Here is a 25,540-nt window from a genome sequence, read left to right as displayed (position 1 = left end):
ATAAAAAAGGTACTTTGTTGATAGTGTCTTCAGTTGTTGTCATTACATGACTGCATTACGGAATGCAACTAATTTGTTTGACCATAAATCTGCACAACAAAGTGCTGCATGATCAACACCAAGCCAGATCTGAATCTAAAGCAAAAACCTATTAGACATGCCTTTGCCACTGTTATACCATTTGAGAAAGATTCCAAACTGTTTGCACCCACAAAAAACTCTTGAGAGTAAAAAGTCACTTCCATTATTTTTTATTTTCTATGCAGACGCTCTCCCCTACAAAATTGCTGTAATCATTCTGGAAAAAATCAAATCTTTCCAAATAGAGTTATTCAAGCCAAATGGAGAAAATTCTTGTATTTTTTCATATTGCAAAATATATTACAAAAAACATTTTCTTTCCCAATATCGCGCAGCCCTGCGCTCAACCACATGAAGCAGGACTGCTTGCTTTAATGTATATTAGAGTACCAACAAAATGAAAACATAGGCCGAGGAATATTTTGGCTGTTGTGTGTATGAAAAAATATATTTTTAAAACAGGTCGCATTGCGAATAAAAGTCTGCCTGCAGCTGAAAACAAAGTCGACACAGAAGACTGGAAAACAGTAAGTTCCATTGACTGGTCATTCACGGCTAACTCGAGACCAAATAAAAATGAAAAAATCTATTAAAGTACACCACATTTCCCAGCAACCCACTCATGAAATTGATGCCAACATGCAACATGACGAGAAAATTAGCAAAAGAATTGAAACTAGCTATTTTATATTAGATCACAATATAGAATGTGTTTGTGTCATTCTGTTAACCGTCTTTAAACTTTACAGTCAGACATTCTAAGCTTATGTGTGCCGTCAATGCAATGTTAACTAGAAAGCCAATTAGCCTAACAATATTTAAATTTCTGTGGAGGGGCAGCTGAGAGCCAAAGTGCATAACACTTTGTGAGACTGTCACGTATATAGAATACTAATTCGGTACATCTGAACAGGATCTGCAGTAAAACAGCAGCCTCACAATTTAAAGCAGCAGCAACAGGTCAAAATGGTGTTTGAATGAAAAATCACCACAAAGCGATATGCTTGTGTACGAGAAAGCACAAGAGACTAGAACACTGGATGTAAATATGAGGGAAGTTTGTCCGGTTTACGCCAACTGCATTAGATTTTTTGTGCTTTCCTGGTAGAACATATGGAGCTCTGCATAACCTTTAATGTGCCATGTTTCTCTCTTTTTGTCTGTCCTCTTGCCTGCTGTTTCACACTTATAAGACAGGGCAGAAAGCTGAGCCACCTTTTCCCTCGGACAATCCAGCAGAAGGTTGAATCAGATACCAACAGTCACAGAGGCGTCTTTTAGCGCTTATGTGAATGCCAAACGTGCACACTTGTTGGCCTGCAATGGTACGAACAGGGTCGAGAAGGAAACACTTACTGTCATAATGAGCAGCTGTTCCCTCCCTGCCAACCAGCACACACATATGTACATGTGCACAAACACACACACACACACACACACACACACACACAGTGGGGAGGAGGTGCCACCAAATGGCATGGTCTGGGGCTAAAAGGGGGCTGTGGGTGGAGGGTAATCACTTAATGGAGCTTTATGCACCCATCCCCTTTGCAGCACACACACACACACACACACACACACACACACACACACACACACACAGACACACACAGAGTCATAAACAGTGTTTCATTACTATAACAGCTACAGTGGGAGCTCAGTCCTGACGATGCTTTGTACCACCCACAGTGACCAGATTAGACCCCCACTACGAGGAGCAAGTTCAGGACCTCTGTATTTTATCTACAGGGGACACTCCTGGCAAGAGCGAGGCGTGGGACGGACACTGGCCGGCTTTGGGGAACTAGTGTTGTTATCAAGAAATGAAAGAAATTCAATGATAACAATGTTTAAGTGTCATTTAACCAGTTGGCCAGAAAAAGTAAGAGAGAGGGGTACAAAAAAAAAGGAAAGAAAAGGAGAGCGATATAGAAAGTATGCACATGTGGCCATTCAAGCCTACAGATGGACAGCCAGAGATGTGAAACTGATACTTAACTTTAATATGGTAATTATTTGATGCAATACAGCGTCAGATGGGGCGTTGTTCTAGCACTAACTATGAGGCAGGGAGTTCAGTTTCAAGGCTTATCAAACATCAACATGTAGTCTCTTTATACTCTTTTCAGGTCAGTTTGCATAATAGTTTTCATGGCAGCAATTAATTTAATCTTCTCAATGCTTAGGGAGGCAAAATTATAAACATACTACTAACACACATCTACCTGATGGACATTGCTGAATTGCCAAGTTAACCCGTGTAACACTTTCACGACCAGAGAGAATGTTCAAGGACACAGCGTACCAACTCGCAAATGTTTTGACAAGATATTTTTAATTCCCTGGTGTTTTGCAGGTGAATATGTAAAAGCAGCTACTTTTATTCCAGTGCCAAAAAAGCCAACACAATTACAGTCTCAGTGATTACTGCTTTTTGCCTTTCTGTATTCATGATAAAATGCTTTGAGTGACTCACCCTAGACTGCAAAAAAACAGTCTCCAGTCCAGGGTTAATGGTGCATTCTTTGACATCAGCACCATTGTGACACACCTGAAGAACAAAAGACATCAGGATTGTGCTCACTGACTTTGAGGTCAGCTTTTATTACTGTCATTCTCTGGAGGCTTTTCTCGCAAGGCCTCAATTCTGCAGAGTGGATTTTGAAATTTCAAACTGTCAAAGTTCACAGTCATTGCACGGACGGCAACATAACGTCCAAACAATGACACCATTTCCATGAATGTGTGTTCAGCCCATTGCTACTCATGTTGTGGCAGGGTTTACAAACAGTAAGAAAGTATGTTTGAACTATTTGACAAAACGATTTAATGTTGCTATCAAGGCCAGTTGGCACCGGAAATACTAGTCAAGTCAGTCAAACTACTTAGCAATATTTTATTAATGTGCGTCTAAGATGTTACACAGCCTCCCGCTGCTAACCGCTGCAATCCCAGCAGATGGCAGCCCTCCTTTCCCTTCGGATGTTGTAAGCCAGCAAAGTGGAAAGTGGGACAGATAATATCTCTTAAAAACAGGGCAGTTTGGCAGAATCTTGATGCATAGAATGTAAAAAAGGTTGTATGTAAGATATGTCAGAATCAACTAACTTAAAACCAGTCATTTAGAGGTATGTGTAACCACATTCAGGACAGGCATGTGGACATTAAGCTGCTAGTAGTCTGACCATCCAGATGTAGATTACAGTGACAACAACAACCTCCATTCAGCAACCTATCATTCTTAAAATCTAAGGTTTTACATGAACAAAATAAGTGCATCCTCTTCTTAGTCTCGCCCAAGGTGGTTTAGAGAAATGCAAACATACCGGAGCTTTGTTTTTGTTTTGTTTTGTTTTAAACTTTAGCAAATGATGGCGAGGTGTAGTCAGACCAGTCTACACATTTGTGCACAGCACTAGAGAATGGTCTGAATATGCAAAACTAACCTCCTAGGAAATAAGGCTGCTGTTGCTCGCACTGCGAATGTTAGCAACACTCAAACCATTGCAAAGCATGATAACATTGTTTAGCCACAGATGATGAGATTCCGCTTGGTCTGAAAATCTAATGCAGTTCATCGCAGCAACAACTGCACAAGATATGCTTCCACTCCACTTTGTTAGCAACAAAGACTTCTGAAAGTTGTTGAAATATATGAACCAAAATACAAAATGCCGGGGTGCAAAAAAGCCAGCACTGCCATGGGAGACTGGAACGCAACCAGTGTTTCTTTACCTGTAAACTGGTCGCCGACTCTAAGTTTAAATATCTGTTTCTGAAATTAGGCACTAGGAACATCTGTAATTATCGGTGTTAGTAGAACTGCAGGAAGACAGGAGGGAAGATCACAACTTCTTTGTTAAGATTGGCAACAAACTTCCATAAAGCTCATCCTGACCACAGCCCACAGATTATTAGTACTTGTGAGTCAGGAAAAAAAAAACAGGCTCAGAAAGTCCAATGAATCCAGTACGCAGCAACTTCATGACTCGCAATCCCATCTTGTCTGCATTCTACAGACGCGCAATTAAGCAAGGTCCCGAGTAACTACCACAGTGTCTGCTACAGGGTCTCAAATGCCTCAGATAAAACAGTTAAAACTAAATCATTCAGATTTATCTGCTCTATATTCAAGGGATGCTGCACTGACAAAGCCTACTGCATTGTCATTCTCCTCATTTTCTCATCTTCTTTCTTTACCATAAGAGGGAGAGAGGTGTCGGAGCCCTCAAGCAAGATGGGCCAGGCACAGCAACAGCATGTATTTCCACACCGTTAAGCACATGAACTCAGTGACCTCCCTCCCAGTCAATACATATCCTGACTGAAATGTTTAACCTGTCATTCTACTGTCTCCTCTGCGCATTCCTGTTCCCACATACTGTGCACTGAAAGAAAAACACTGAAATGCACTCATATGAATGATGCAATGTGTAATATACAATATGCATGGCGGCATAAATAAGGTATTTACTAAAATGATTTAGGTTATTTGCATATTGTATATATTGTTGTCTCTTTTTTAACACCTGCATCATGGGTAAAGCAATATTCAATTCCATCTAATCTAATTCAGATTTAATTAAAAGTGGCTAGAATAAACTCATACACAATATACAAATGATAGTTTTTTTGCTCTTGTTGCTCTGAAAGACCTACAAAGCGAGAGCACATGAAAATTAGTTTTGAGCTAATGGTACCAATGTAAATGGTTCTTAACAAACAGAAAGATATTAAAAGCCAAGAAATATGTGGGGGAAAAAAGTAACTAGCACAGCCTGATACCTGACCCTTATTCTAATCTTAAGTATCTCACGTTTTTTCAATCGTATGACACGCAAAATGTGCCACAGGTGATGTTCTATTTAAATGCAATTCAATGATATTAGATAGATTATTACTCTTCACTCCTACAGGTTCTCAGTCAAAACTGCCCTATTACTCCCTGTTTTGGAGCTTTTGTGCTTCCATTGATAGTCATGATGAAAAGAGACAGAAAATACAAGAGTTGGGGAGGGACATGAAGCAAATAGTCTGACAGGCTGGGACACGCTTTACAGGTTAATAATTTGTTGAAGTAGACAGACCATTAATTTAGCCAAGAAAAAATGACAAAAATTGTGCCCCACTTAAAACTGACAATGCTCTCATCCAGTTGCTGATCTATTTATCCAATCATCCACCCTTGTGTTGACTAACGTATTGCTGCACTGCCTCAATGCATTTGAAGCACCACCCACTGTGAACTCTCAGTCCAAAGCAACAGAAGTACTTTCTGCCAAAATTCTAAGCACCAGTTGAGTGATATGAAAATGGCAGGAATGCATAACCCTAATAGAAATCAGCACCTAACCCTGCAGTTCTTCACAGCTCATTGTTGTGTATATTCATCTAGTATTTACATTGTACCAGAACCTGTCCAGCACAAAACAGCCAGAAAAAAAAGCCAGTTATTGTCATGTAGATAGTCGAATATTCTAAAGCTTGGTTCAGCAGTAAGTAAATGAAACCAGAGCTAAAATATTAGCAAATATTAGAGTAATACAATATATTAGCCAGAAAAGAGATTCCAGTGGGATGCTCATTCTATTGTTTTCAGTATAAGTCAGTGACACTGTAGCAACAAAGTGCCAGCCTGGTAAGAAAATTTGATTTCAACACTTTGATTCTGTGCATTGGTATGAATAATGGATAACTAGATAATGTAAAGATCAGAGTTATAGATAGGCACATGTTTCTGTAGGTAAGTAAAAAATGCTAGACATCTACATGATTCAAATCGCAAAGCTGGAGCACAGGACTTTTTTTGCAATAATGAACATCTGTGGCGTTAAGGCCAAGTCATGCTTTCCACATACGAGTGATGTAAATTTCATCATCCACCCAAATCCGTGAGGATTCGCGGGAGTATGTCTCCATTACTAGACTACATGACTGTGCATGTGCCAGAAAAACAAGTTGTGCTTAAAACAAATTCTTGTTATGAGCAGAGACTGCACAGAAGGCTCTTGGTCATCCACACCTTTTAAAATAATTATTAAAAGAGTTGTAATTGAAGTGGTCGCTGCTGGACTTCAGAAGCTTTTTTGATTTTTACATTCTTTCCATCAACGGAGCCCAAATATAGTGGGAAATTCTACATTCTCCAGAAACCTTGTGTTATATTTGCCCATGATGCTCAAGTTTCACTTTTTCTAAAGTACAGGAACTGTTGTTTTTTTTTTTTTGAGTGTCTATAGCCAATAGCGAAAAAACCTTGGTCACTATGACCCTAGCATCAATCACAACGGTTTTCCCTCCACACAGCATCTCAAAATTGGGCTTATCAACTACAGAGAGCATCTGGTTACACCATGATGTCTTTCAAACCACAATCGATACATGACAGCAATTGGTCACAACCCTTGCTGTGACCTTGGCCTTCCCAGTTTGTCTACACTGTCACTCAGCTTACATCAGATCAATGCCAAATTGTCTCCTTTATGTCATTTTCCCATCATCTCGACTGAACTGACTGAACTGTGGTGTTCAAGGTCTCAGTCTCGGTTCAAGGACAACAATGAGAATAATAACATGATGGTTTTCATTGCCATATTGAATACTATATGCAAAAATCAATAGCAAATAGCCAATAATTCCACTCCATTATTTAACAAGATGAGTAATAATAACAGGTCTATGAAAAAAAAATCTATGGCTACCTGTCCCACAAAGACTCAGCCTCAGACTTTGCAATAAATCACAGATATTCATTTCCTCCTTTGTACTGTATATTGTATTCACTGGGTCACGTCTCAAACAAATAGTGAGCCTCTTACCCTACCTTTATGGGAATAAATTAGAGACAAGTGTTCGATGTCGCGCACTGAACAAACCACTCATGCAGAATCTGAAGTAGACGTCATGATTTAAATGCTGTAAAACAAAATGGATTGCTGTACTTAACATATAGAAGATATTCACCTCCTCCCTCTTCAAGCACAACTAACACTCACTGGCAGACAAATCCAAGCAGCTCATCTATATTTAATTGATGGCAGACTATTTTAAGGGAGTGTCTGCCCTTCTAGTGGCATGATAGACTCTGACTAAGGTTGCTGACATTCGTGAAGGCTGGGGATGACACCAAGATTAGATTTTGGAGTACAATGGCAGTGTAAGAAAGAACGCAATGACTACATTATTTCATTGTGCATCACTGAAACATCTTTCACAGCTTGATGAGAGACTGAAAGGTAAATTATCATCACTTCAACCATGCTGAATTACGTGAGAAGACGGGACAGAACTGCAAGCAGGGGAAGTGAAAGTAGCTCAGCTTGTCAACAACTGACTGCAATCCGGAGAAAAACACATGAAAATAAAATTAGCCATCATTTTTTTAACACAATGGCATCAAAATACGTGAAAAAAGGAGGGTGTACAGGCATGCAAGCAGCCACAACCCAGCTTCTAAAAATACCCATGTGTGAAAAATCTGTTTATTTCCTACACTTGCATTCCCCCAGAGCAACAGAGCAACAGAGCACCCTTGGCACACATATCCCCCAGGCCTGGCCTTGCATTTTAGCTGTGACCTACATTTAATTCCCTCCACAAGGACAATGCTGGGCTTGACTCCTTGGACGACTTTGGCTTCATGGCTGGGAGCTGAGCAGTTATCTTGCTTGACATCTTCATTAGATCCAGTCTGATGGTATGGTTTGTCGTTCATTAATGTGTCTTCATCTTCCTTAAATGTCACATATGTCTCAGCTTTAAAAGAGGCAAGTGAACCAGATTCAAATACCTCTTTCATATTAGTACCCTGTTTTCTTCTCCTTTTGCGACATCCAAAACACCCAAAAAGGTTTAAAGACAGAAGAGTGAACATGAGTATATGCTGGGCCAACCAAAATGAAACCGAGATCCAAGTATCCAAATAAAACTTGAGCGTCACTGTTCAAACTGAGAAAATGAGTTCCACAAAAACAAGCTCTAGTAGCAAAATTACACCAAAGTGTATTTGTACACCTTTCCTCTTGGATCTAATAATCAGATTAAAAAAAGATGTCCTGAATAAGACAACATGTTTGCCTTCCTTGATGCAATCCTTCCTCTGAGACATCAAAATATTATCTACGGTAACAGTACTGCTGCACTATTTGGTAAAAACATGGAAGACATTTGCAGACTTTGTTTGCTGGACAAACTAGGTGGATGACATTTTTCTAACCCCAGGGCTTTTAAGACTTGAAGGGGAGTATCACTTAAAGATCACTCCAACCAAAACCGACTGTTTTTGTCTTACAAGAAAAGAAAATTGCACAAAGACACATTTAATGATTTGCCTGTGAAACTTGAACGAGGAGGTTTTGGATACATTCTTAAAAGAAAAGCTGAAATACCTGTCAGGCAGCACAGCAAGCAAGGTGATTATTATTACCAATCATATTGAAAATCCATGGCAAGTGGAGGATTTGCATGTGTCTGAAACTGATCAATGCTCATCTACTGTGCAGCAATCACACAGGAGACCATCTCACATAAGTCATTGTGTCACTGCTGATGACATAACAGCATCAAATAGAAAAAACGACCAATTGGGTTAATGCACACATAGCCCAGATGTCACACCGTATGGCTATATTTAGCAATACTGTGCACATCATAGCTATTTCTGTAGACAGAATTAGCACATTTTTGCATCATCTATCAAGTATAGTACTGTTTATGACAGGTTGCATGTCACAAAACTCGTGGAGCACTTAAAATGTTGGAATCTAATTGTCAGCACACTAGACTAGTTTTATTCCTTATGCAAGGTAAGTTGAAGAAGTCCTCACATAACAAGGCAGTCAGGTTCTAAAGCAAACACACTTCCCCAAACATTATGACATTTAGGACATGACTTAGAGTGTAGTCTTATTCATACATAAGCTAAGAAGACAAAGAAAAAATGTTTTGTTGCAGATCCTAATAATTTCAAACCAATGAAGCCTCAAAAGACAAAATCACAACCCTTAGTTTGAGGGAAGCCTCCACTCTACATGCCCACACTACACCCAGACTTCAGTGTGACCTAGATACAATTTGTCTTCAAAAGTCAGAAGGTTCAGAGAAACAACATGCACAGCAAGGTGGAAAACCCCATAATACAGAGTTTGGTGGGTTAATTTCTTAGACAATTCAGAAAGCAGGGATTAAGTTAATGTATAAACGAAACAAAAGGGGTGGGGGGAAACATGTTTAAACATTTTCATCATGGTAAAGTGATCAGTGCCATGAGTGAAAAGTAGGCCATCATAAATGTGTTTGGCAATGACTCATTATCATAATTGTTCTATTAATAGACCCCGCTATTCTTATTCGGCTTCTGTGCTGGCATCCAGGTCATTCAGGACAGGAGTTATTTGAAAGAGTGCATTTTAAGTGGCGTGCGACTGACATAGAGACAATAGCAACACTCTCAAACTCTGACAATGCATAGAGAGAAATTTATTTTAGTCTAGAATGGGTAACACTCACACAAATCACTGACAAAGCCGTGTATGCAGAATTACATATATACATGTACTGGGTTGAAGAAGAAGCTGTCATCCGCATAGCTTGATTAAAACTTTCATGAGCATGACCCAGTGGATAGGACAGGAGACTCACTGCCCTCCCTCCATCGCTTCTCTCTGCTTCTATCACTACTCCAGTTCATTCATTCTTTCTCACCATGTGCTGTTTATTCCCTCTGTTACTGGTCCTATTGTTTCTTCCACTTCTTTAAATCTGTAGCAACTCTCTTTTAATCTTTAAGCCACTATTCATCTACCCCTTCAAACAAAGAATATTAATAAAGTTAATACCACAGACTACTCCACCCAGTCTCTGATCTGCTCATTTGTGTTTTCTATGTCTCCAGTACGTTTGGCAGTTGTGACAACTCCCTGTGTGGCCAGACAAAACTGTTCCTGCTTTCGGGTTTGACTGAAAGACAACTGCGGTTTTTTTTCTCAAGCCGCCGACCAAGTCCCGCCACAAGCCCAAAGTCTGATGTTGATGATGTCATATAATCCAGAAGTATAGCAAATAACTACTCCTTCATCCCTTCTGGCTGCTGCACTTATTTAAATGCCCAGTCATGCCAAAATCCAGATGTGAAGGATAATATTTTTTTTTTTTTAACATGCGAAGAAACAGGAGACATTTTTTGTGTCAGGAAAAAGAAAAGTTGGCAAATGACAATAACACTGAATGTGTGTTAGTGATATAAACCACTGAAAGGCCACGCCAAGGCACCCTTAAAGTCCTAAACTTGGTTTATACTCCTGCATTGAATCTCCGCAGACCCTACCTCGCAAGTGGCCTACAATGTTGTGAACATTTATATTGTGCGCTGTTGTGTCTCTATTGTGCTTCAATTACACTGCCAAAACATTAATTAGCATTGGGGTTTCTATGCCATGTGCTGAGTTACTTCACTTACTACAAACAAATAGCTACTGAGTCTGTCTGAGACGTGTTGGAGTTCAAACTAATGTTGAACAACAGTTACTTTCATTGAAATTATTGCAACGCAAACAGGAAGGAACGCATTGGAACCAACTGAGTTTATGCAGGGAAAAATGGTTCTCCGCGCATCTTCCAGAAAAATGCAACTGAAACAGGTAGAAATGTGGAAATTTAAGTCGATGCACGGATTGCTAGAAATATGAAAAGACCATGACATATGGCTACATTGGCAGAATACTAACTCTTGCATTTGGATTATGAGCAAGCCAGATAGCTGATTACATAGTGCCAGGCCAATGCTGGATTTTTGAGGCCAATGGCGATTTTAGGGAGAAGAAAATCTGCTACAATCACATATGACAGATATACAGCATGGTGGAGTTACACTGAAAATTGAAAGTGATATGGTCATTGTTTATTGATTCTGGCAATGCATTTTACAAACTACATAGCCACTGAAGACAAAGCTGAACTCTGCAGCACCGTCTGCTCAGTTGTAATATGTACTCTGTTACATGTGCTGCAGACAGTGCTAAGAGGACTGAGAGCAAGGGAGTAAGAGTTGCTCTGCTGGACAAACTATGCGACAACACTATTTCTAAATTACCCCAAACACCTTATAATGAACTATGTTATGTAAAAGAGAGTTTTCATGTCAGCATCTATCAGATAACATGCACACCAATAGTGACATATCTGTTACAGGCAAATATCAGCTTATGATATCTGGCAACGGATATGAAGGTCAGGCTCTACTAGTACATTTTGTTTTACAGAGACTTAATCTTTGCACAAATCAATATGCTGTGTTTACAAAATCACAGTTGTTGTTGTCTGTGTTGCCGTGATGTGCAGTTAGATTTTTGGGGAGAATCAGATTACGGTGTAGGGTACGCAGCTATGGCATCTGTATGGCGAGGACTCAATGCAGAAGTATAAATCAAACTTTACACACACATGATGACTAACAGTCTGGTCAATGATTCAGGTATGGTATGCTAGCAGCAACAAATGGAGGCTTGATCAGCTAGCGCCAAACAGGGATAAAATGCAGGCAACCGAGGTCCAATATGTTCAGTTCTTTATAATTTTACACTTTGACATCCTTTCATTTTCAAACTTGTATTCTTTAGGCCCAAACAGCACTGCCTTGTGTAACATCACTTGAGGCAGTTTATCAGATTCTGAGCAGCTTAATCTGGAGCCACAAGCCTTTGCAACTTAAACATTTTCCCACATATTCACCGCCTGTAAATATACATTGATGTGTAAAACTGGCAGAAATCTACTTTAATTAGACAATCAAAATAAACATGAAAAATTCTGACAGTGTGGCATAAAACAAACCAATATAAACTGAAAGACTTTGGAAACAAACTAAAGTAAGCTATGCATCAAATCATGTGACTTTGAAATGAAATGTGATGACTGTTTTACATTAAAGGCAGGTCCTTGCAGTGGATTGAATTAACTGGCTGTGTGTCTTTCAAGGAGTCCAGTCATTTTACTTTCAAGCCAAAATCACTGCATGTGTGCCATTTATTACATTTCCTGCACAGGCGGCAGGACAATGAATTGTGTAAAACACCATTTTTGCAATAAATCGTACACAAACAGTTTTATTCTGCAAAGCATTTGCAATTGTCATCTGGGGCAGTCAGACTAAACACATCAGGATGCTATAGAGGAGGTGCCACGCATCAGTCATGAACCCAAGAAATCATATCTAATTTTTCTGGTGTAATCTAGCAGACATAGCTTTTCCAAACTGACCGCATTTTACTGATTATGTTGGGTTTACTAGAGCATCTGTCTTTCTAAAATAAGTGGCCATTTAAAGAATACTGCATGTAGCTGGTGGATGATCGCAAGGCAGCAACATGGATTATGGGCCTGCCTTGAAAATCTGGCTACAGTCTTTAGACCCAACTGTTGTGCAGAAGCTATTACAGAAGCATTTCTCTAAATCTCCACAATAAACATGCTCTCATGTCAAGTTAGCCGGCTAGTCCACATTTTCCAAGAAGACTGAAGCATGTCCTCATGGATAATATTCAAGACACGCACAACTGCATGCATGTGCACATACACAAACACAAGGGGAGGGCTAGCAGACTGCTGTCGTATTCCAAAACCAAAACAGATCCATCCACCATCTTGGCCAGAGCAAGCTTGCCAGAGCTTCTTTTTTTGTTGTTGTTGAAAGACATGCGCGCACACACAGACACACACAGATACACACAGATACAAAAATGCAGGAGGGGTGACGAGCTGACTGGGGTTTGTCAGCTCGGCAGGGGGATGGAGCCATCTGTCCCAGTAAAGGGTTAATCCAACCAAAAGCACAGGCCACAGATTCCAGCATTTTCCAGTGCTCAAATTTCTGGCTGCATTCTGGCTACATATATTTTTGGTTTTAAAAAAGGAGGAAGAAGGGAGGTTACAGCCCATCATTCAGACATCCCAACCCATCCCACCTGATTCTTCAAACCCCCAAAATCTCCTGGTGACAGAGAATTCATTGCTAAAAAGGAGCAGTTTTTATTCTGCCTTTTCACTGATAGGTACGGATGCCACTCATTTGAGATGGAGTGTTTTGAGTCGGGGGGAGGTTGTTTTCACTGCTATGGCTGGCTGAAAGAGGCTCGCAAAGGAGAGATGACACGCACACACACATACACACAAACACACACACACACACCACACCACAATGAGATCAAAACAGGCCTTTCTCTGGACCTGTGATGTGCTCCATTTTTTTCCCTTCATAAGCAATTCTTTCAGCTCTAAATGATTCCCATACAGAAAGATGTTAGGGGGGGTCTGAGGACCAGGGAAATAGGGGAGAGATCAGAATATAAAACAAAACAAAGAAAAAGCTGAAGGGCCAGTAGTGCAGTGTGAAGCTAAATCAGCCAGAAACCTGTCTGCAAATGCCCCCCGCACACACTCACAACCGGCCTTTGTCTTTTTATTCCACCCAGAAAAAAAGCACCATGGGCTAGCTGCTACCTACAGCAACATGGAAATGGAAAAGAAAGGCTTTAAAACGGTCCATTTAGAGGGGCGGGGAGGGAGTGGGGATGGAGGGACAGGGATGAGGGAGGGGGTCATCCAGACATGAGATGGATCAAAAAAAGGGAGAAAGAGGGAAGAGAGGGTGAAGAGGGGGAGAGAGAGGGAAAGAAAAGAAAAAGAGGGAGGATGAAGGAGAGAAACAGGCTAACCTTAGCATCCTAGAAGCTCCAGACAGACAAACAGACAGCAGTTTGCAGCTGGAGGTAATGGCTTCCAACATGATCACACATGTCAACAGATCACACCAGCCTTAATACAGCCATCACGGAGCTGAAGGGCTGCCACCAGAAAACACACATACTGTACATACACACATGGGAAGTGACACTGTGCACACACATCAAACCGGGCCACAGACAAAAAGCACACAGACACAAGCGTACCTGAGACAGACAGAGACAGACACACACAGCTTCCGTTTGACCACAACACATCAGCCTCCATTACTGCCAGCGATGTGCCTCCGTCTCCCCTCGCTCTGCTCCTGATACCTTGTAACGCCTGATGCACAGCCATCCTCACCGCCTGCCTCTCCATCTCTCTCCATCCCAACCCCCAACCATTAAATCACGGCAACCCCTCAGTGCCCCTTCTGCAGAATGAAACACAAAACAAAATACCTCAATCTGGGAGCCTGTGAAGGGGCTTCTGCTCCTTTCCCCCCCTACAGTCCACAGAAACAACACCACGTCGACAGGAGACAGAGGGAGGGGAAAAAAATCCAATCAGGTGTAGATGAGAGAAAAAAAAAACAGTGCAAAATCACAGTTCCTTCTCCTATCCACCTTCCTCTTGCTCCTCCTGTGTCCTCTGTCCAGCTTTGGCTTTGTGATGCTAAGCTAACAGGAGCTAGGCTAAGCAGCATCCACACATTGGCTTATAATGCGCTCCGTCTCATACCCACACACACCAATGCTGGGCTCGTCTCTCTCTCTCGCTGGCTGACTGAGCCCCGCTGTTTCTCGTCTCGCAGGCACCCACATGCACCCGCCCACCTCCCCCCTCTCTCCCACTCCCTCCCTCTCTCTCTCCCTCTCCCTCTCCTTCTCTTGGTGCTTCACCCCTATCCTTTCTTGTTCTCACAGATCCCATCAGATCCCAACAGCACCTCTGTTTCGGCTCTTCACCACAGACATTAATGCTCTTACACACTCACACACACAAAGTCATACACATGCTCCGGCTGCTGAACAAGTTCCTAACAAGTCATCCTTGACCATCACGCAAAGAGGACAGGAGTCAGGGGAGGATCTTTTACGGAAAATGTTGAAGCTTTGGAAAAGAAAAGAAAAAAAAAGATGGGAGCTGGGACACAAGCTGGGCACGGAGGAATGGACTGGAATAAGGCTGAAGATGCATAAATTTACATGTCAAACACTAAAGAATAAGCTTAGAAGTTGAGCACAATTCCTACATCACCAATATTTACAAGTATTGCAACTAGTTAAATATGCAGAAAACAAAACACAAAGAAATCGAGATGTCAGTAAGAGAGAATTAATCCCAAATGAATGAGATCAAAGGTATTTCACTGAGATTCAAGCTGACATGTGGTCAAACAAGAAGAAAAAACTGATTGTGACCCAAATGTCACTCATTTGTGCATGACTAAGTTTAAGACAGAATACAACTATGTGGAGGGCTCATTTGTTATGCTCTGTGGTCAGAGCTGGGTTGGGAAAAGCAGTGAGAGGATGGAGCAGGGTCAAAAGGTCACGTGGGACACTAAATGTTAGTATACGTACAAAAATTTGTTTTGTTTTTGAGTGAGGTGTTAATGGACAACATTGTTCAATTTGCATATGTAATGGAGGAGCAACTCACAGCTGGAAAAAATTAAAAGTCATTGTGGGCAGTGGTGAGACAAACCCAGAAAAACCAAAATGAAGTGTTAAATCCTTGGACAGGATTTTGCATTGTCTCTCTCTCTCCCTTATTTTTCTAAGTGTTACATTAGTGGAAGCTTTCAAAAGTGAGAATTTCAGAAACGGATGAAGTTTTTTTAAAAATATTAACTTCCAAAGCAGTATACAGTACATTGTTTAAGCACATAATATCATTCCAATTCAGCATAGCAGAGCTCTTGCCAGTCTTTGCAATCATGTCTTGTTGAATGTTGATTTCACTTCTTGCCAAATCATGGTTTATATAAGGTTCAAAAAAGGTTTGTCTGAGCACACAAGTCGAAAACACTGATTTTAACCTTTTTAGGCATTTCTAATATCATACCTACCTACGGTAATTTGTATCAGTCAGAGTGGACTAAATATTAGAAACATCTACCAGACCCCCTATAACTATGCTTTATATTTCAACTATATATTCGAGACAGAGAATGTTGTTAGGTTCATTGCAGACAAGATGAAGTGGACAGCACTAGTTTTGGCTCAGTGCACCTAATAATCTGACACTGAAGTGTCATCTCGATTGCTAGTCACAGTTAATTCATTTTGTATATTTCATGTAAAGCATTCATTCATTAAGTTTTTAGATCTGGAAATTTTGCCAATATCATGGAGTAGTATACATATCCTCCAACAGTCTGTTTGAGATGCAGTTTCACACAGAAAGAGATGCACAAATAAGCACTCCAGACACGTTTATAAATACGTCCTGATTTTATTTGTTTGTAGCGATTTTATTGTGTATTTCTGATTTTATTTGCCTTGGTCTGGATGCACAGCACTTTGTGTCAATCTGTGGTTGTTTAAAATGCTATATAAACAAAGCTGGATTGGATTGGATCTTGTACTGCCTGGATTTATATATTTTTACTCGAACTTCCTCTAAGCCTTCATCCTGCTGCATGATGTGTGTGCAACGGTGTCATTGACTGAGTCTGTCCACACAATACATGTGCAACAGCCTGTGTGGGTGGAGCAGTTGGTAGCTGTGAATCTGGGGGTGTCCTCCCATCATTCAGCCTCTGTTTGACAGCACTCCTTTGACTCCTGCTAATGATGTTAGTCGTACAAAGAAACTTTTCCACCAAGCATCAAATGGGCTCCTATTGTTTCCTTCACAGCCTCTCTCTGATCTACCTGCAGCATGCTGAGAACTGCTTGTCCAAATCTAATCAAAGTGTCAGTGGCATTGTGTCACGACCTATAGCCCCACCACGGTGGCTTTAAAAACAAACACATTTATAGAGGAGATACAGCAAGAAGTAGAGTCGACCAACGTGTTTTTTTCAGGATCGATATGGACACCAATATTTGGAAACAATCTACATTTGCACGAAAAACTAAAATCTTGGCCTCACAGTTTAGAATAACACAAAAATTCACTAAAAAGCCTTTGCTGATTTATGTTAACATTGAAAGAGAACTTAAAATGCACATGCCAAGCCTGGACAAAAACACTATCCCTTATGCAACACATGACAAATATTAGACACACAGAACATTTGACTGACATACATCCTCTCCTAGGTAAGCAAAGCCAAAATAAATTGAGAGTGATAAAAGTTTACTTCTAAATCATCCTTTTACCTTTCTCGGCGTACCATGTTTTGCTGTTAAGGAATGGCTCTCTCACAGTCAGAGCATTTCTTTTGTTCAAGTATCACAATGTGATTGCAACTGTGGGTGCAATCTGTAACCTCAATAAGGCAGGACTAGAAGGGCTGCCTTTGTTTACACTGTAGACCCAGACAGAAACATGTCCACACTAGACAGCACAGGAAAGTCTGACTCAACCACAACGTAAATACATTTACATTAGCTTGACCAGCCCGTTGGAATCAGCATTGATTTGAGTGTGAGAGTTTTTTTGCAGCATCTCTTCATCCCCTCCACCCCTCTGTCTCTCTTTCTCGTCTCTACCCATCCCCCCTTCTTGCCCCCCTCTCATGCCCAAACTCCACCCCACCCCCATCTCCATCCCCGCGGCTTCAGCCCCCCACCTCCCTCCGAGCCGTCCTCTTAGCCTATATACGGTTCGTCCAATCGTCTGCGCCGCGAGTCCTGCAATTCATCACACGTGAACACAGGCTTTCTGCAAAACCTTGTTCATTTGACAAGCGCTCACCAAGCCATCAGCATCACAACAACTACAGCAGACAACACTGCTACTTGCCTTGATGCAGGAGACACCAGAGCTCCCTTTTTAAAGGCTTGCCGACACTGAATGGTGTGCTTTAAAACCGGGCATAAACCCAACAGAGCAATCCTCTCTCCTTCTTCTCGCTACTGCTCCGATCGCTTGACAACTGGCAGGAAAAACGAGAGAGGAAGACAAAGACTGATACAGAGGGAGGAAAGGGAGGAAAGGGAGGAAAGGGAGGAAAGGGAGGAAAGGGAGGAAAGGGAGGAAAGGGAGGAAAGGGAGCAGCGGTGGCAGCGGGAGGACATGAGGCAGCGCTGTCATGAGTTTGGGGGGGCCGGGAATGAGAGCAGGATGGAGGGATTGAAGGGTTGGCGGGGATAATGGGAGACTGGGAATGTTGAACGTGCTTGATGGGGTGACCACAAGGGAAGCAGACAAATGCCTCAACAGATGGGGGAGGGTGGGAGTGCTGTGCCTCAAATTTTAACAGGGTTTTAGGAACAGCTGACTTTGTGGACATGTGAGAGGTTAAACTAGTTTGTGCTTACAACCAACTAAGAAGGGTACCTTAAGGTGGACAGCTCAGCTGCATTAAATATTGCTTGATACATACGAAAGCTCCAAAGTGGTTATATGTTGTGTTATTGATTTCTCTTATTTTTGCATTTTTGTAGTTCATGTTATCAACTTTTTCCCCATTTACCCTGTAAATATGGTTAATTTAACTGTAATATGCAATAAGGTAATTCTCAAAACTCAGAGTGCATTATCAGCTTTATCAAGACTAATCAGAATGGAAGACAATTCTCAAACCCACACGAGTCAGAAAGCTAAAAGATTAATTTTCAACACTAGTACCTCTTCTATTCATAATTCTACAGTGAAATTTGAGGAATGAGTACATTGGCCTACACTAGCAAAACATAAACTTGCTTTAAAGTTAAAACACTACTAAACCTTCCAGCATGTGTCTTCAGAGCTGCTCATCGGATTGCTGTATAGCCTCTAAAACACATCCTCTTCACATCTTTCTGACGCCAGATTATAGGGGATGTGTCCGACCACTTCTGTAACTTTCCAAAACCAAAAATCTGTCACATAGAGGCAGTTTATGCCTTCATGATTGGCCAGCTGATGAAAAAGTGACTCTTATTTTTCATTCGTTACACACCTATTTGTGGTACTTTTCATGTAAACACCAGAGTGACACAGTATGAATGTCCTCCAGAAGACTCCGACATCCCCGTATTATCCCTGTGTTTAAACAACATTGCATCCACCCATTCTCTTTGATATATGTTGTTTTTTCTTGCACTTTTCAGAGTGGGACTCTTCTGATTTCTAACAGATCGTACCAGTATCCACCCTTGTCAAAGCAAAATGTTTTCTGTTTCTTGAGACACTGAAATGGTGGCGTTTGTGGGTGGCACAGAGTAAACACTCATTCACCACTAGGGTGAACAGTCCTCGCTGTGCTGCATACGGTATGGTGCTCCAACGAACACTACTGGCAAATGGTGCCAGGCTGTTGGCAGTGGGACGCGAGGGAGAGATCATGCCCTTACTGCATCCCTTGTGACCCCTGTTGGTTGGTAAAGCACCAGCATGAACGTCCAAAAGCAGTAGAGAAGCTACTTGCTGACAGACAAAATAAAAACCACATACATGATGCAATTAGACAAATAGCAGTGCCACGGCTGGGAAATTACTAGATCTTACTATGTGCCGTTGTACAGATCAAAAAGTATTCATTATACACATTTATGTAGCTCACATTTATAAGGTTAAACATGGATTTGGACTTCAACAGTCAGTTAAAGGTTTACTGACAATATCTCTAGACGCATGCAGAAAGGCTGGTTGAGCCGAACTACTGTTTGTTCACCATATTTAGGTGACATATATATCTCCATCTGTTTCTCCGCCTGCTTGGTGAGCTTTAATCACACCTACACATGGAAGGCGACTTGAATGTGCATTGGACATACAGCAACATGGACACGACAGCCAACACAAATTCATTTCACATATGCTTTTCCGTGCAATTGCAATGTCAGTGTGAAGGACATATGGGGATGATGTACTTATTTATGGCTCATGCTCTCCCATGAAACAAAAACATTATTAAGCTGTGGCAAAAGATGTGTAAATTTAACATTCCGGTGAAAGAATCCCCCTCCTCTACAAGTGCATCGTAACGAAAACTCAACAGTCCACTAAAATGTGGCCCAGAGAACACCTTCATGCTTTGTTTACTGCTAAGATCACCATGATTTTTACTGGTGTGCCATAGACCACGCAGTGATTAAAATGGCCATTATGGTCAGACCCCCACCCACTACCAGTGTCTGGGTGACATATGGCAGTGGAGGTAATGCAGATAAAGTCCCTTAAACAAGCTTCCTGCATACGGATAGCAATAAAGGACCACGAATAAACTAATTGAAATGCCAGTGGATGAGAATCATTAAGGGGTTTGTGGGAATGAGAGGAGCTCCCTTTTGTTTGGGGGGGAGGGTGTCGACATTAACTGCAAAGCAAAGGCAAAAAATTCATTATGCTAAGGCTATGGACATGTGTAGCAATAGAGAAAGTGCAATGCAGTTACCATAAAATAATGTTTTTGCTCAGGTTTGCATACTGTGGGAATTATTTTGTACTCCAAGAACGTGGTTGTCGTGGAAAGTATGAAATTATGCGATATGTCTGAAGTGCAACTGTGGGATCTACAGATATTAGTAAATGTCAGGAGGCCACTGCACCACAGATGGAAATATTAAAATGATGAATAGAGAGCAGAAAAGAAAATGAAACAGCTTTTTTCTATTTCCCTCTTTTGTTTCCCCTCCATCTTCATAAGTATGGCCTGCTGTGACCAGAGCCAGTAGGGAATTCCAACTCCAGTATCATGATAATGATGAACTGGGCTTTGATCGCTCCAAGCACTTGATTTCAGTGCTATATGCAAATCGAGCACACAACAAAATTGGCATCACGCAGCATGGTTCATCAATCTAACTCTCTCTATAGGTATTTTATCTTTCCCCCCACTGAGGGAGTTGCACAGTTATTGCATTTATCACTGTGCTATTATGGTGGAAATGCAACAATCCCACATCCTCAGTACCGACAGAGTCTTCAAGGGCTATTTTTCATAGCAGGAAAAAAATGAAACTTCAAATATCTACTTCAACTTTTGAGCAGGAGCAGCAGCTACAAGACAAATGTGCAGCATCAGAAAACAAATACACCTTTAGATCTTTGCTATATCGACAGTTAGGCAGGAAAAAAAAAAGACATAAGGCTCTATTCCTGGATTGCACAGTGCACTCTGGCAGAGGAGATACTAGTTAGTGATGGAAGGTGAAGGACTTGGATGGAGCCCCAATGTGTATAATTACTGGTTCTATTGATCCAGTGGGCATGAGTTACTAGTGGTATATTCATTGTGGAATCCCTAGACTTTTCCCTTGACTGATCGGACAATATTAACAAAGCAAACCATGCTGACTAGTAGTTGAAGGGTGCAACATGGCTGACTATCTTATGTCTTATCAGTTGGGAAGGCAGGTGGGAAAGTTCATATGGTGTGTGATAAAATAGATCAAGCCATGACATGAGGTTTGTCGTAAGGAGGATATGAAGTAAGTGGCCTAACTGTATGGCCAATATTGGCTTAAATACAGGACATACTTAGATAAGACTGAAATAGTTAATTAGATAAAGTCAGGCCACTACACTCAGTAATGATTACATAGATCTAAAACTAATCTCACCAAAACCTAAGACAGGGGCTCACACTGACAAATCTAAGAATTTTTGGCAGTCTTTGGAGCTACAACAATGTTTCATAATTCCTAGTATCAACAGGATTTTTACAAACGCCAGGACACAGAGAAAACAACACAACAATGTTTGAAAGACATGGGAACAAGGAAATGGCACAACAAAGGTGTGAAAAGGTCTCAGACTCACAAGGCACGGCGTGACGATAGAGGTTGTCTCGAATGGTCTGCTGCAGTTCGTGGTCAGGCGACGACTTCTGGAAGCGCTGGCTCAGATAATGCTTCAGGTCCTTGTTCAGCTTGCTTCCTGTCATTGTGAACACAAACAAAAAAAAAGGCATGATGTAAGTGCATCAAAACAACTACAAGAAAAAAAGGCCAGCAGACATAAAAACATTACAAGAGCCAAAATGACAGCGTTACTCCACAGAAAAAGCGTCAAACGACCACACCGTTTGGCTCCCACGAAAAGAAATCCACAAGTTTATGCTGCAACAACAGTAAAGCTAGATGCCGAGAGCATAGCCATGAATTGTACACTTGCCATTGTCACTCAGAGGGGTAGCTGGCTGCAGGCTCTTGCTCCAACAGGCCAAAACTAAGACTGCTAGCACCATGGTTAACACCGCGAAGCTGCCCTCCTACCGCTATGCCATCTGGACCTCAGACACACATTAGGCTACTGAAGGGCAGCATGGCTGGAAAATGTCCGTGTGTGTTTGTTTCTTAGTGTGTGTCTGTGTGTGGCCTGTGCAGCAAGCGTTACTGGCAGTGCCATCGATGTGCAAACACAACACAAACACTGTGACAACATAACAAAAAGAGTGGAGATGGATGCTGTCACACAAATACAAAATTCTGATGATGTACCTGATGAATATGACAATAACTTGATCTAAATTCCCGACAATACTGTTCCAGGCAACAACAAACATCTTAACACATTTTATGCTAGTGTATTTATTACACAAATGATTTATCTCTCATCTTCGCGTGGCTGCTGAGACCATTTTTGGTTGTCTTGGGCACACAACCAGTCATAACAAGCCCTGGTTCCTGTTTCCATGGAAACTGTGTGTGTGTGTGTGTGTGTGTGTGTGTGTGTGTGTGTGTGTGTGTGTGTGTGTGTGTGTGTGTGTGTGTGTGTGTGTGTGTGTGTGTGTGTGTGTGTGTGTGTGTGTGTGTGTGTGTGTGTGTTTAATGAGATGATTGAGATTGTTAGCATAGTACAGAAGAGCATTCTGCACTGTTCTGCAGAATGATTGTAAACTCATACAATAAAAATACAATTGAAGCACAATAGGCACATCCCACAGAAATGATATGACCGTTTTTTGTTTTAATGTGACCCAAGATTTGGTCTGTCATTTATAAAAATATGCTTGAAAGCAAGAAGAAGATGTAAAAATGTAATGATAGTCACATTGATATGTATCAAATCTCAAAAGTGTAGTTTAGAAGCAGTCATACATTTAAAACGTCATTGACAACTCAACTGCTTTTCCTTCCAACAGTATTGTCATAAAATGTTAATTTATTATGATTAGCAATTTAACATTTCAATCTAATTTCCTTGGAAATAAAACTAAATGGGATCATTTTAAAGTAAAGCTATTAAATCTCATCTTCTAAATGGTCATTTTTTATATTTAATTAATCTATCATATCATCTATCCTTTGAAAATTTTCTTAGGCTTCCTGTTTAGGAAACCCATAGATGACAGTTAGGGGATTAGACCTCTCAAAAGAGATTCCTTATTACTAATTATCACAACTTTTTTTTTTTAAATTGAGGTCCATGCCTTAAAGAGTATAAGTTTTGGGGTGCTTTTCCCTTTCCTTTAGTGTGTTGTAAAGAAGCACAAAGTCCACACCAAAGTGAATTATTCTCTCAGCGAGAAAACACTGCTCCTTACCTGTCTCAAATGCCTCGTTTGATGTCCAGGATTTTTTCCCTGTTATTTATTTATGTCATTATGTAACACATTTGCTAAATGCCTGCCTTGCAGATTGTTTGGTACACCCTCAAACAAAAAAAATGAGCAGTTTCTTCACAGTCTGCTATTTTTTTTCTTACAAGAAAGCTTCCTGCTAAGTCTCAGGCTCTTTGTCTGTACATATAGATCTGGGGTTACAGTACAGAACTAACCTTTCCTCACTTTCATTGGGTCAGCTGACCAATCAGAGTAGATTGGGCTTTTCTCACGGGGGGCTTTCAAGAAAGAATAGCTAAAACAGAGCATTTCAGAGAGGGTTAGAAGAGGTGCTGCATCGTTTTTTTTTTTTTAAGATTTAAAGCAGGGAAACAAATTGTAATAGACCCCAAAAATCTAATTACGAAAAATTATGAATACAGAAATGTCTATAATATGTCCTCTTTAAAACATACACTACTGATCAAAAGTTTCAGAACAGCCCAATTTTTCCACTGTTTATTGGAAATTATGCAGGTTAATGTCTCATTGTGCTCTGAAATGAAAGCATAGAACAAATAAACAATTTAAGTTAAAAAAAAAAAATCAATTTAGACACCAAAATGTTTTCTAACCTTTTGACTCATCAAAGCAGCCACCTTTGACAGATATAACAGCTGAAGACACTTGTGGCATTTTTTCCACAATGTAAATCAAATATTCTTCATAAAGTTCTTCCCAACTCTGTTGCAGAAGTTCCCATAAATGTGTGGCACTTGTTGGTTGCTTTGCGTTCACTTTTCTGTCCAGTTCATCCCAAACAAGCTTGATGGGGTTTAAGTCTGGTGACTGTGCTGCCACTCCATGTTTCCAAGCTTACCATTTTGTTCTTTTTTCCAAAGGTAGTTCTGGCATAGCTTGGATTTATATTTTGGATCAATATCTTGCTGTAGGATGAACCCCTGACCAACTAGGAACATACCAGAGGGTACTGCATGGTGCTGCAGAATGCTGTGGTAGCCGTTTTGCTTCAGGGTACTTCTCACTCTGTACAAGTCACTGACCCTGGATCCAGCAAAACAGCCCCAGACCATCATGCTTCCTCCTCCATGTTTGACAGTTGATGTCACACTCTGAGGAACCATCCTTTCTCCTACTTGACGGTGTACAAAAATCCTGCATGATGAACCAAAGATTTAAAATGATGATTCATCAGTCCATAATACCTTCTTCCAGTCTTCAGTAGTCCACTGCTAGTGTTTCATGGCCCTGGCAACCGGCTTTCTTGTAGGAAAAACCTACATTTTTAAGTGTTATGATGGTCTGTCTCTCGTCTATTGTTAATTGCCTTTTCCTCACCGTTTCTATAGTAACACACTACTTTCTGCAGTACAATACTGTTCAAATAATGCTCTCGAGGGTATGGTGCCACGATGTGTTCCAACACTTTTATGCAGACAAAGGGGGTTTTAAGTAATCAAGAAAAGTTGGGATACCTAGGCCTTGATAGCACCAAGTCTCAAGGCTTGATCAACCTCCATTGCTGCAGAACAGCTTTAAGTTGTAAACCCACTTCTTGTTGACTGAAAAAGGACTTTTTGTATAGCTCTGAAATGTACATCATTTTCCAGTTTTGAGTAACTTTACCTTTGCTTTAACCTTTGGCAGTTCACCACTTACCTTTGTACCATTTCAAGCTATTCATTGGACTTGAACTACTTGAAGTTCGAAAAAAAAAATTGGAAAAATTGGGGCATTCTAAAACTTTCTAACGGTAGTGTAGTTCTTTAAAGAAATAAGTACCCCTGGAGTCTTTCATCGTGGCTATTTTAATCAGCTAATAAATGATGGGTTCACTTGGTCAATGGTCTGTGAGCAGAGGTTGAGTCTTTGCCACACCGTCTTAGCTCTTCGTAGGAGGAAACACTGCTCCTGGCACTGTCCCATACAGACATATCACTCTGTTGTAATCCTCACAACAGGTCACAAGCCAACACTCAGGCCAACAGAGAGCCTAATACACTCCCTGATGTGCTCTTGTACACAATTGCTAGAGAGAAATGGGTATTCCTCCCTGGCTGAACTCAGACTGTGTGACCCTGCCGAAGTTTCAGTTGGACTTTCTAATATAACAAAAACATCACCCAAAGGGAC

At 40.9% G+C, this 25,540-nt stretch overlaps 1 protein-coding gene across 10 annotated transcripts in view; it reads right to left on the bottom strand.

Annotated features, from left to right (window-relative positions):
- magi1b (membrane associated guanylate kinase, WW and PDZ domain containing 1b) overlaps positions 1-25,540 on the bottom strand; it is a 153,130-nt gene that overhangs the window by 60,861 nt on the left and 66,729 nt on the right. For all 10 annotated transcript variants that reach the window (XM_023295624.3, XM_023295639.3, XM_023295627.3 and 7 more), the window contains exon 2: positions 21,664-21,780. In XM_023295624.3, the coding sequence (XP_023151392.2) occupies positions 21,664-21,780 (117 nt within the window). The remainder of the gene's footprint in view (positions 1-21,663; positions 21,781-25,540) is intronic.

Source organism: Amphiprion ocellaris, chromosome 5 (genome assembly GCF_022539595.1).
Source record: "Amphiprion ocellaris isolate individual 3 ecotype Okinawa chromosome 5, ASM2253959v1, whole genome shotgun sequence".
NCBI classification, from domain to species: domain Eukaryota; kingdom Metazoa; phylum Chordata; class Actinopteri; family Pomacentridae; genus Amphiprion; species Amphiprion ocellaris.
The sequence above is the reverse complement of the archived record's forward strand: the minus strand, read 5'-3'. Positions and strand labels throughout refer to the sequence as shown.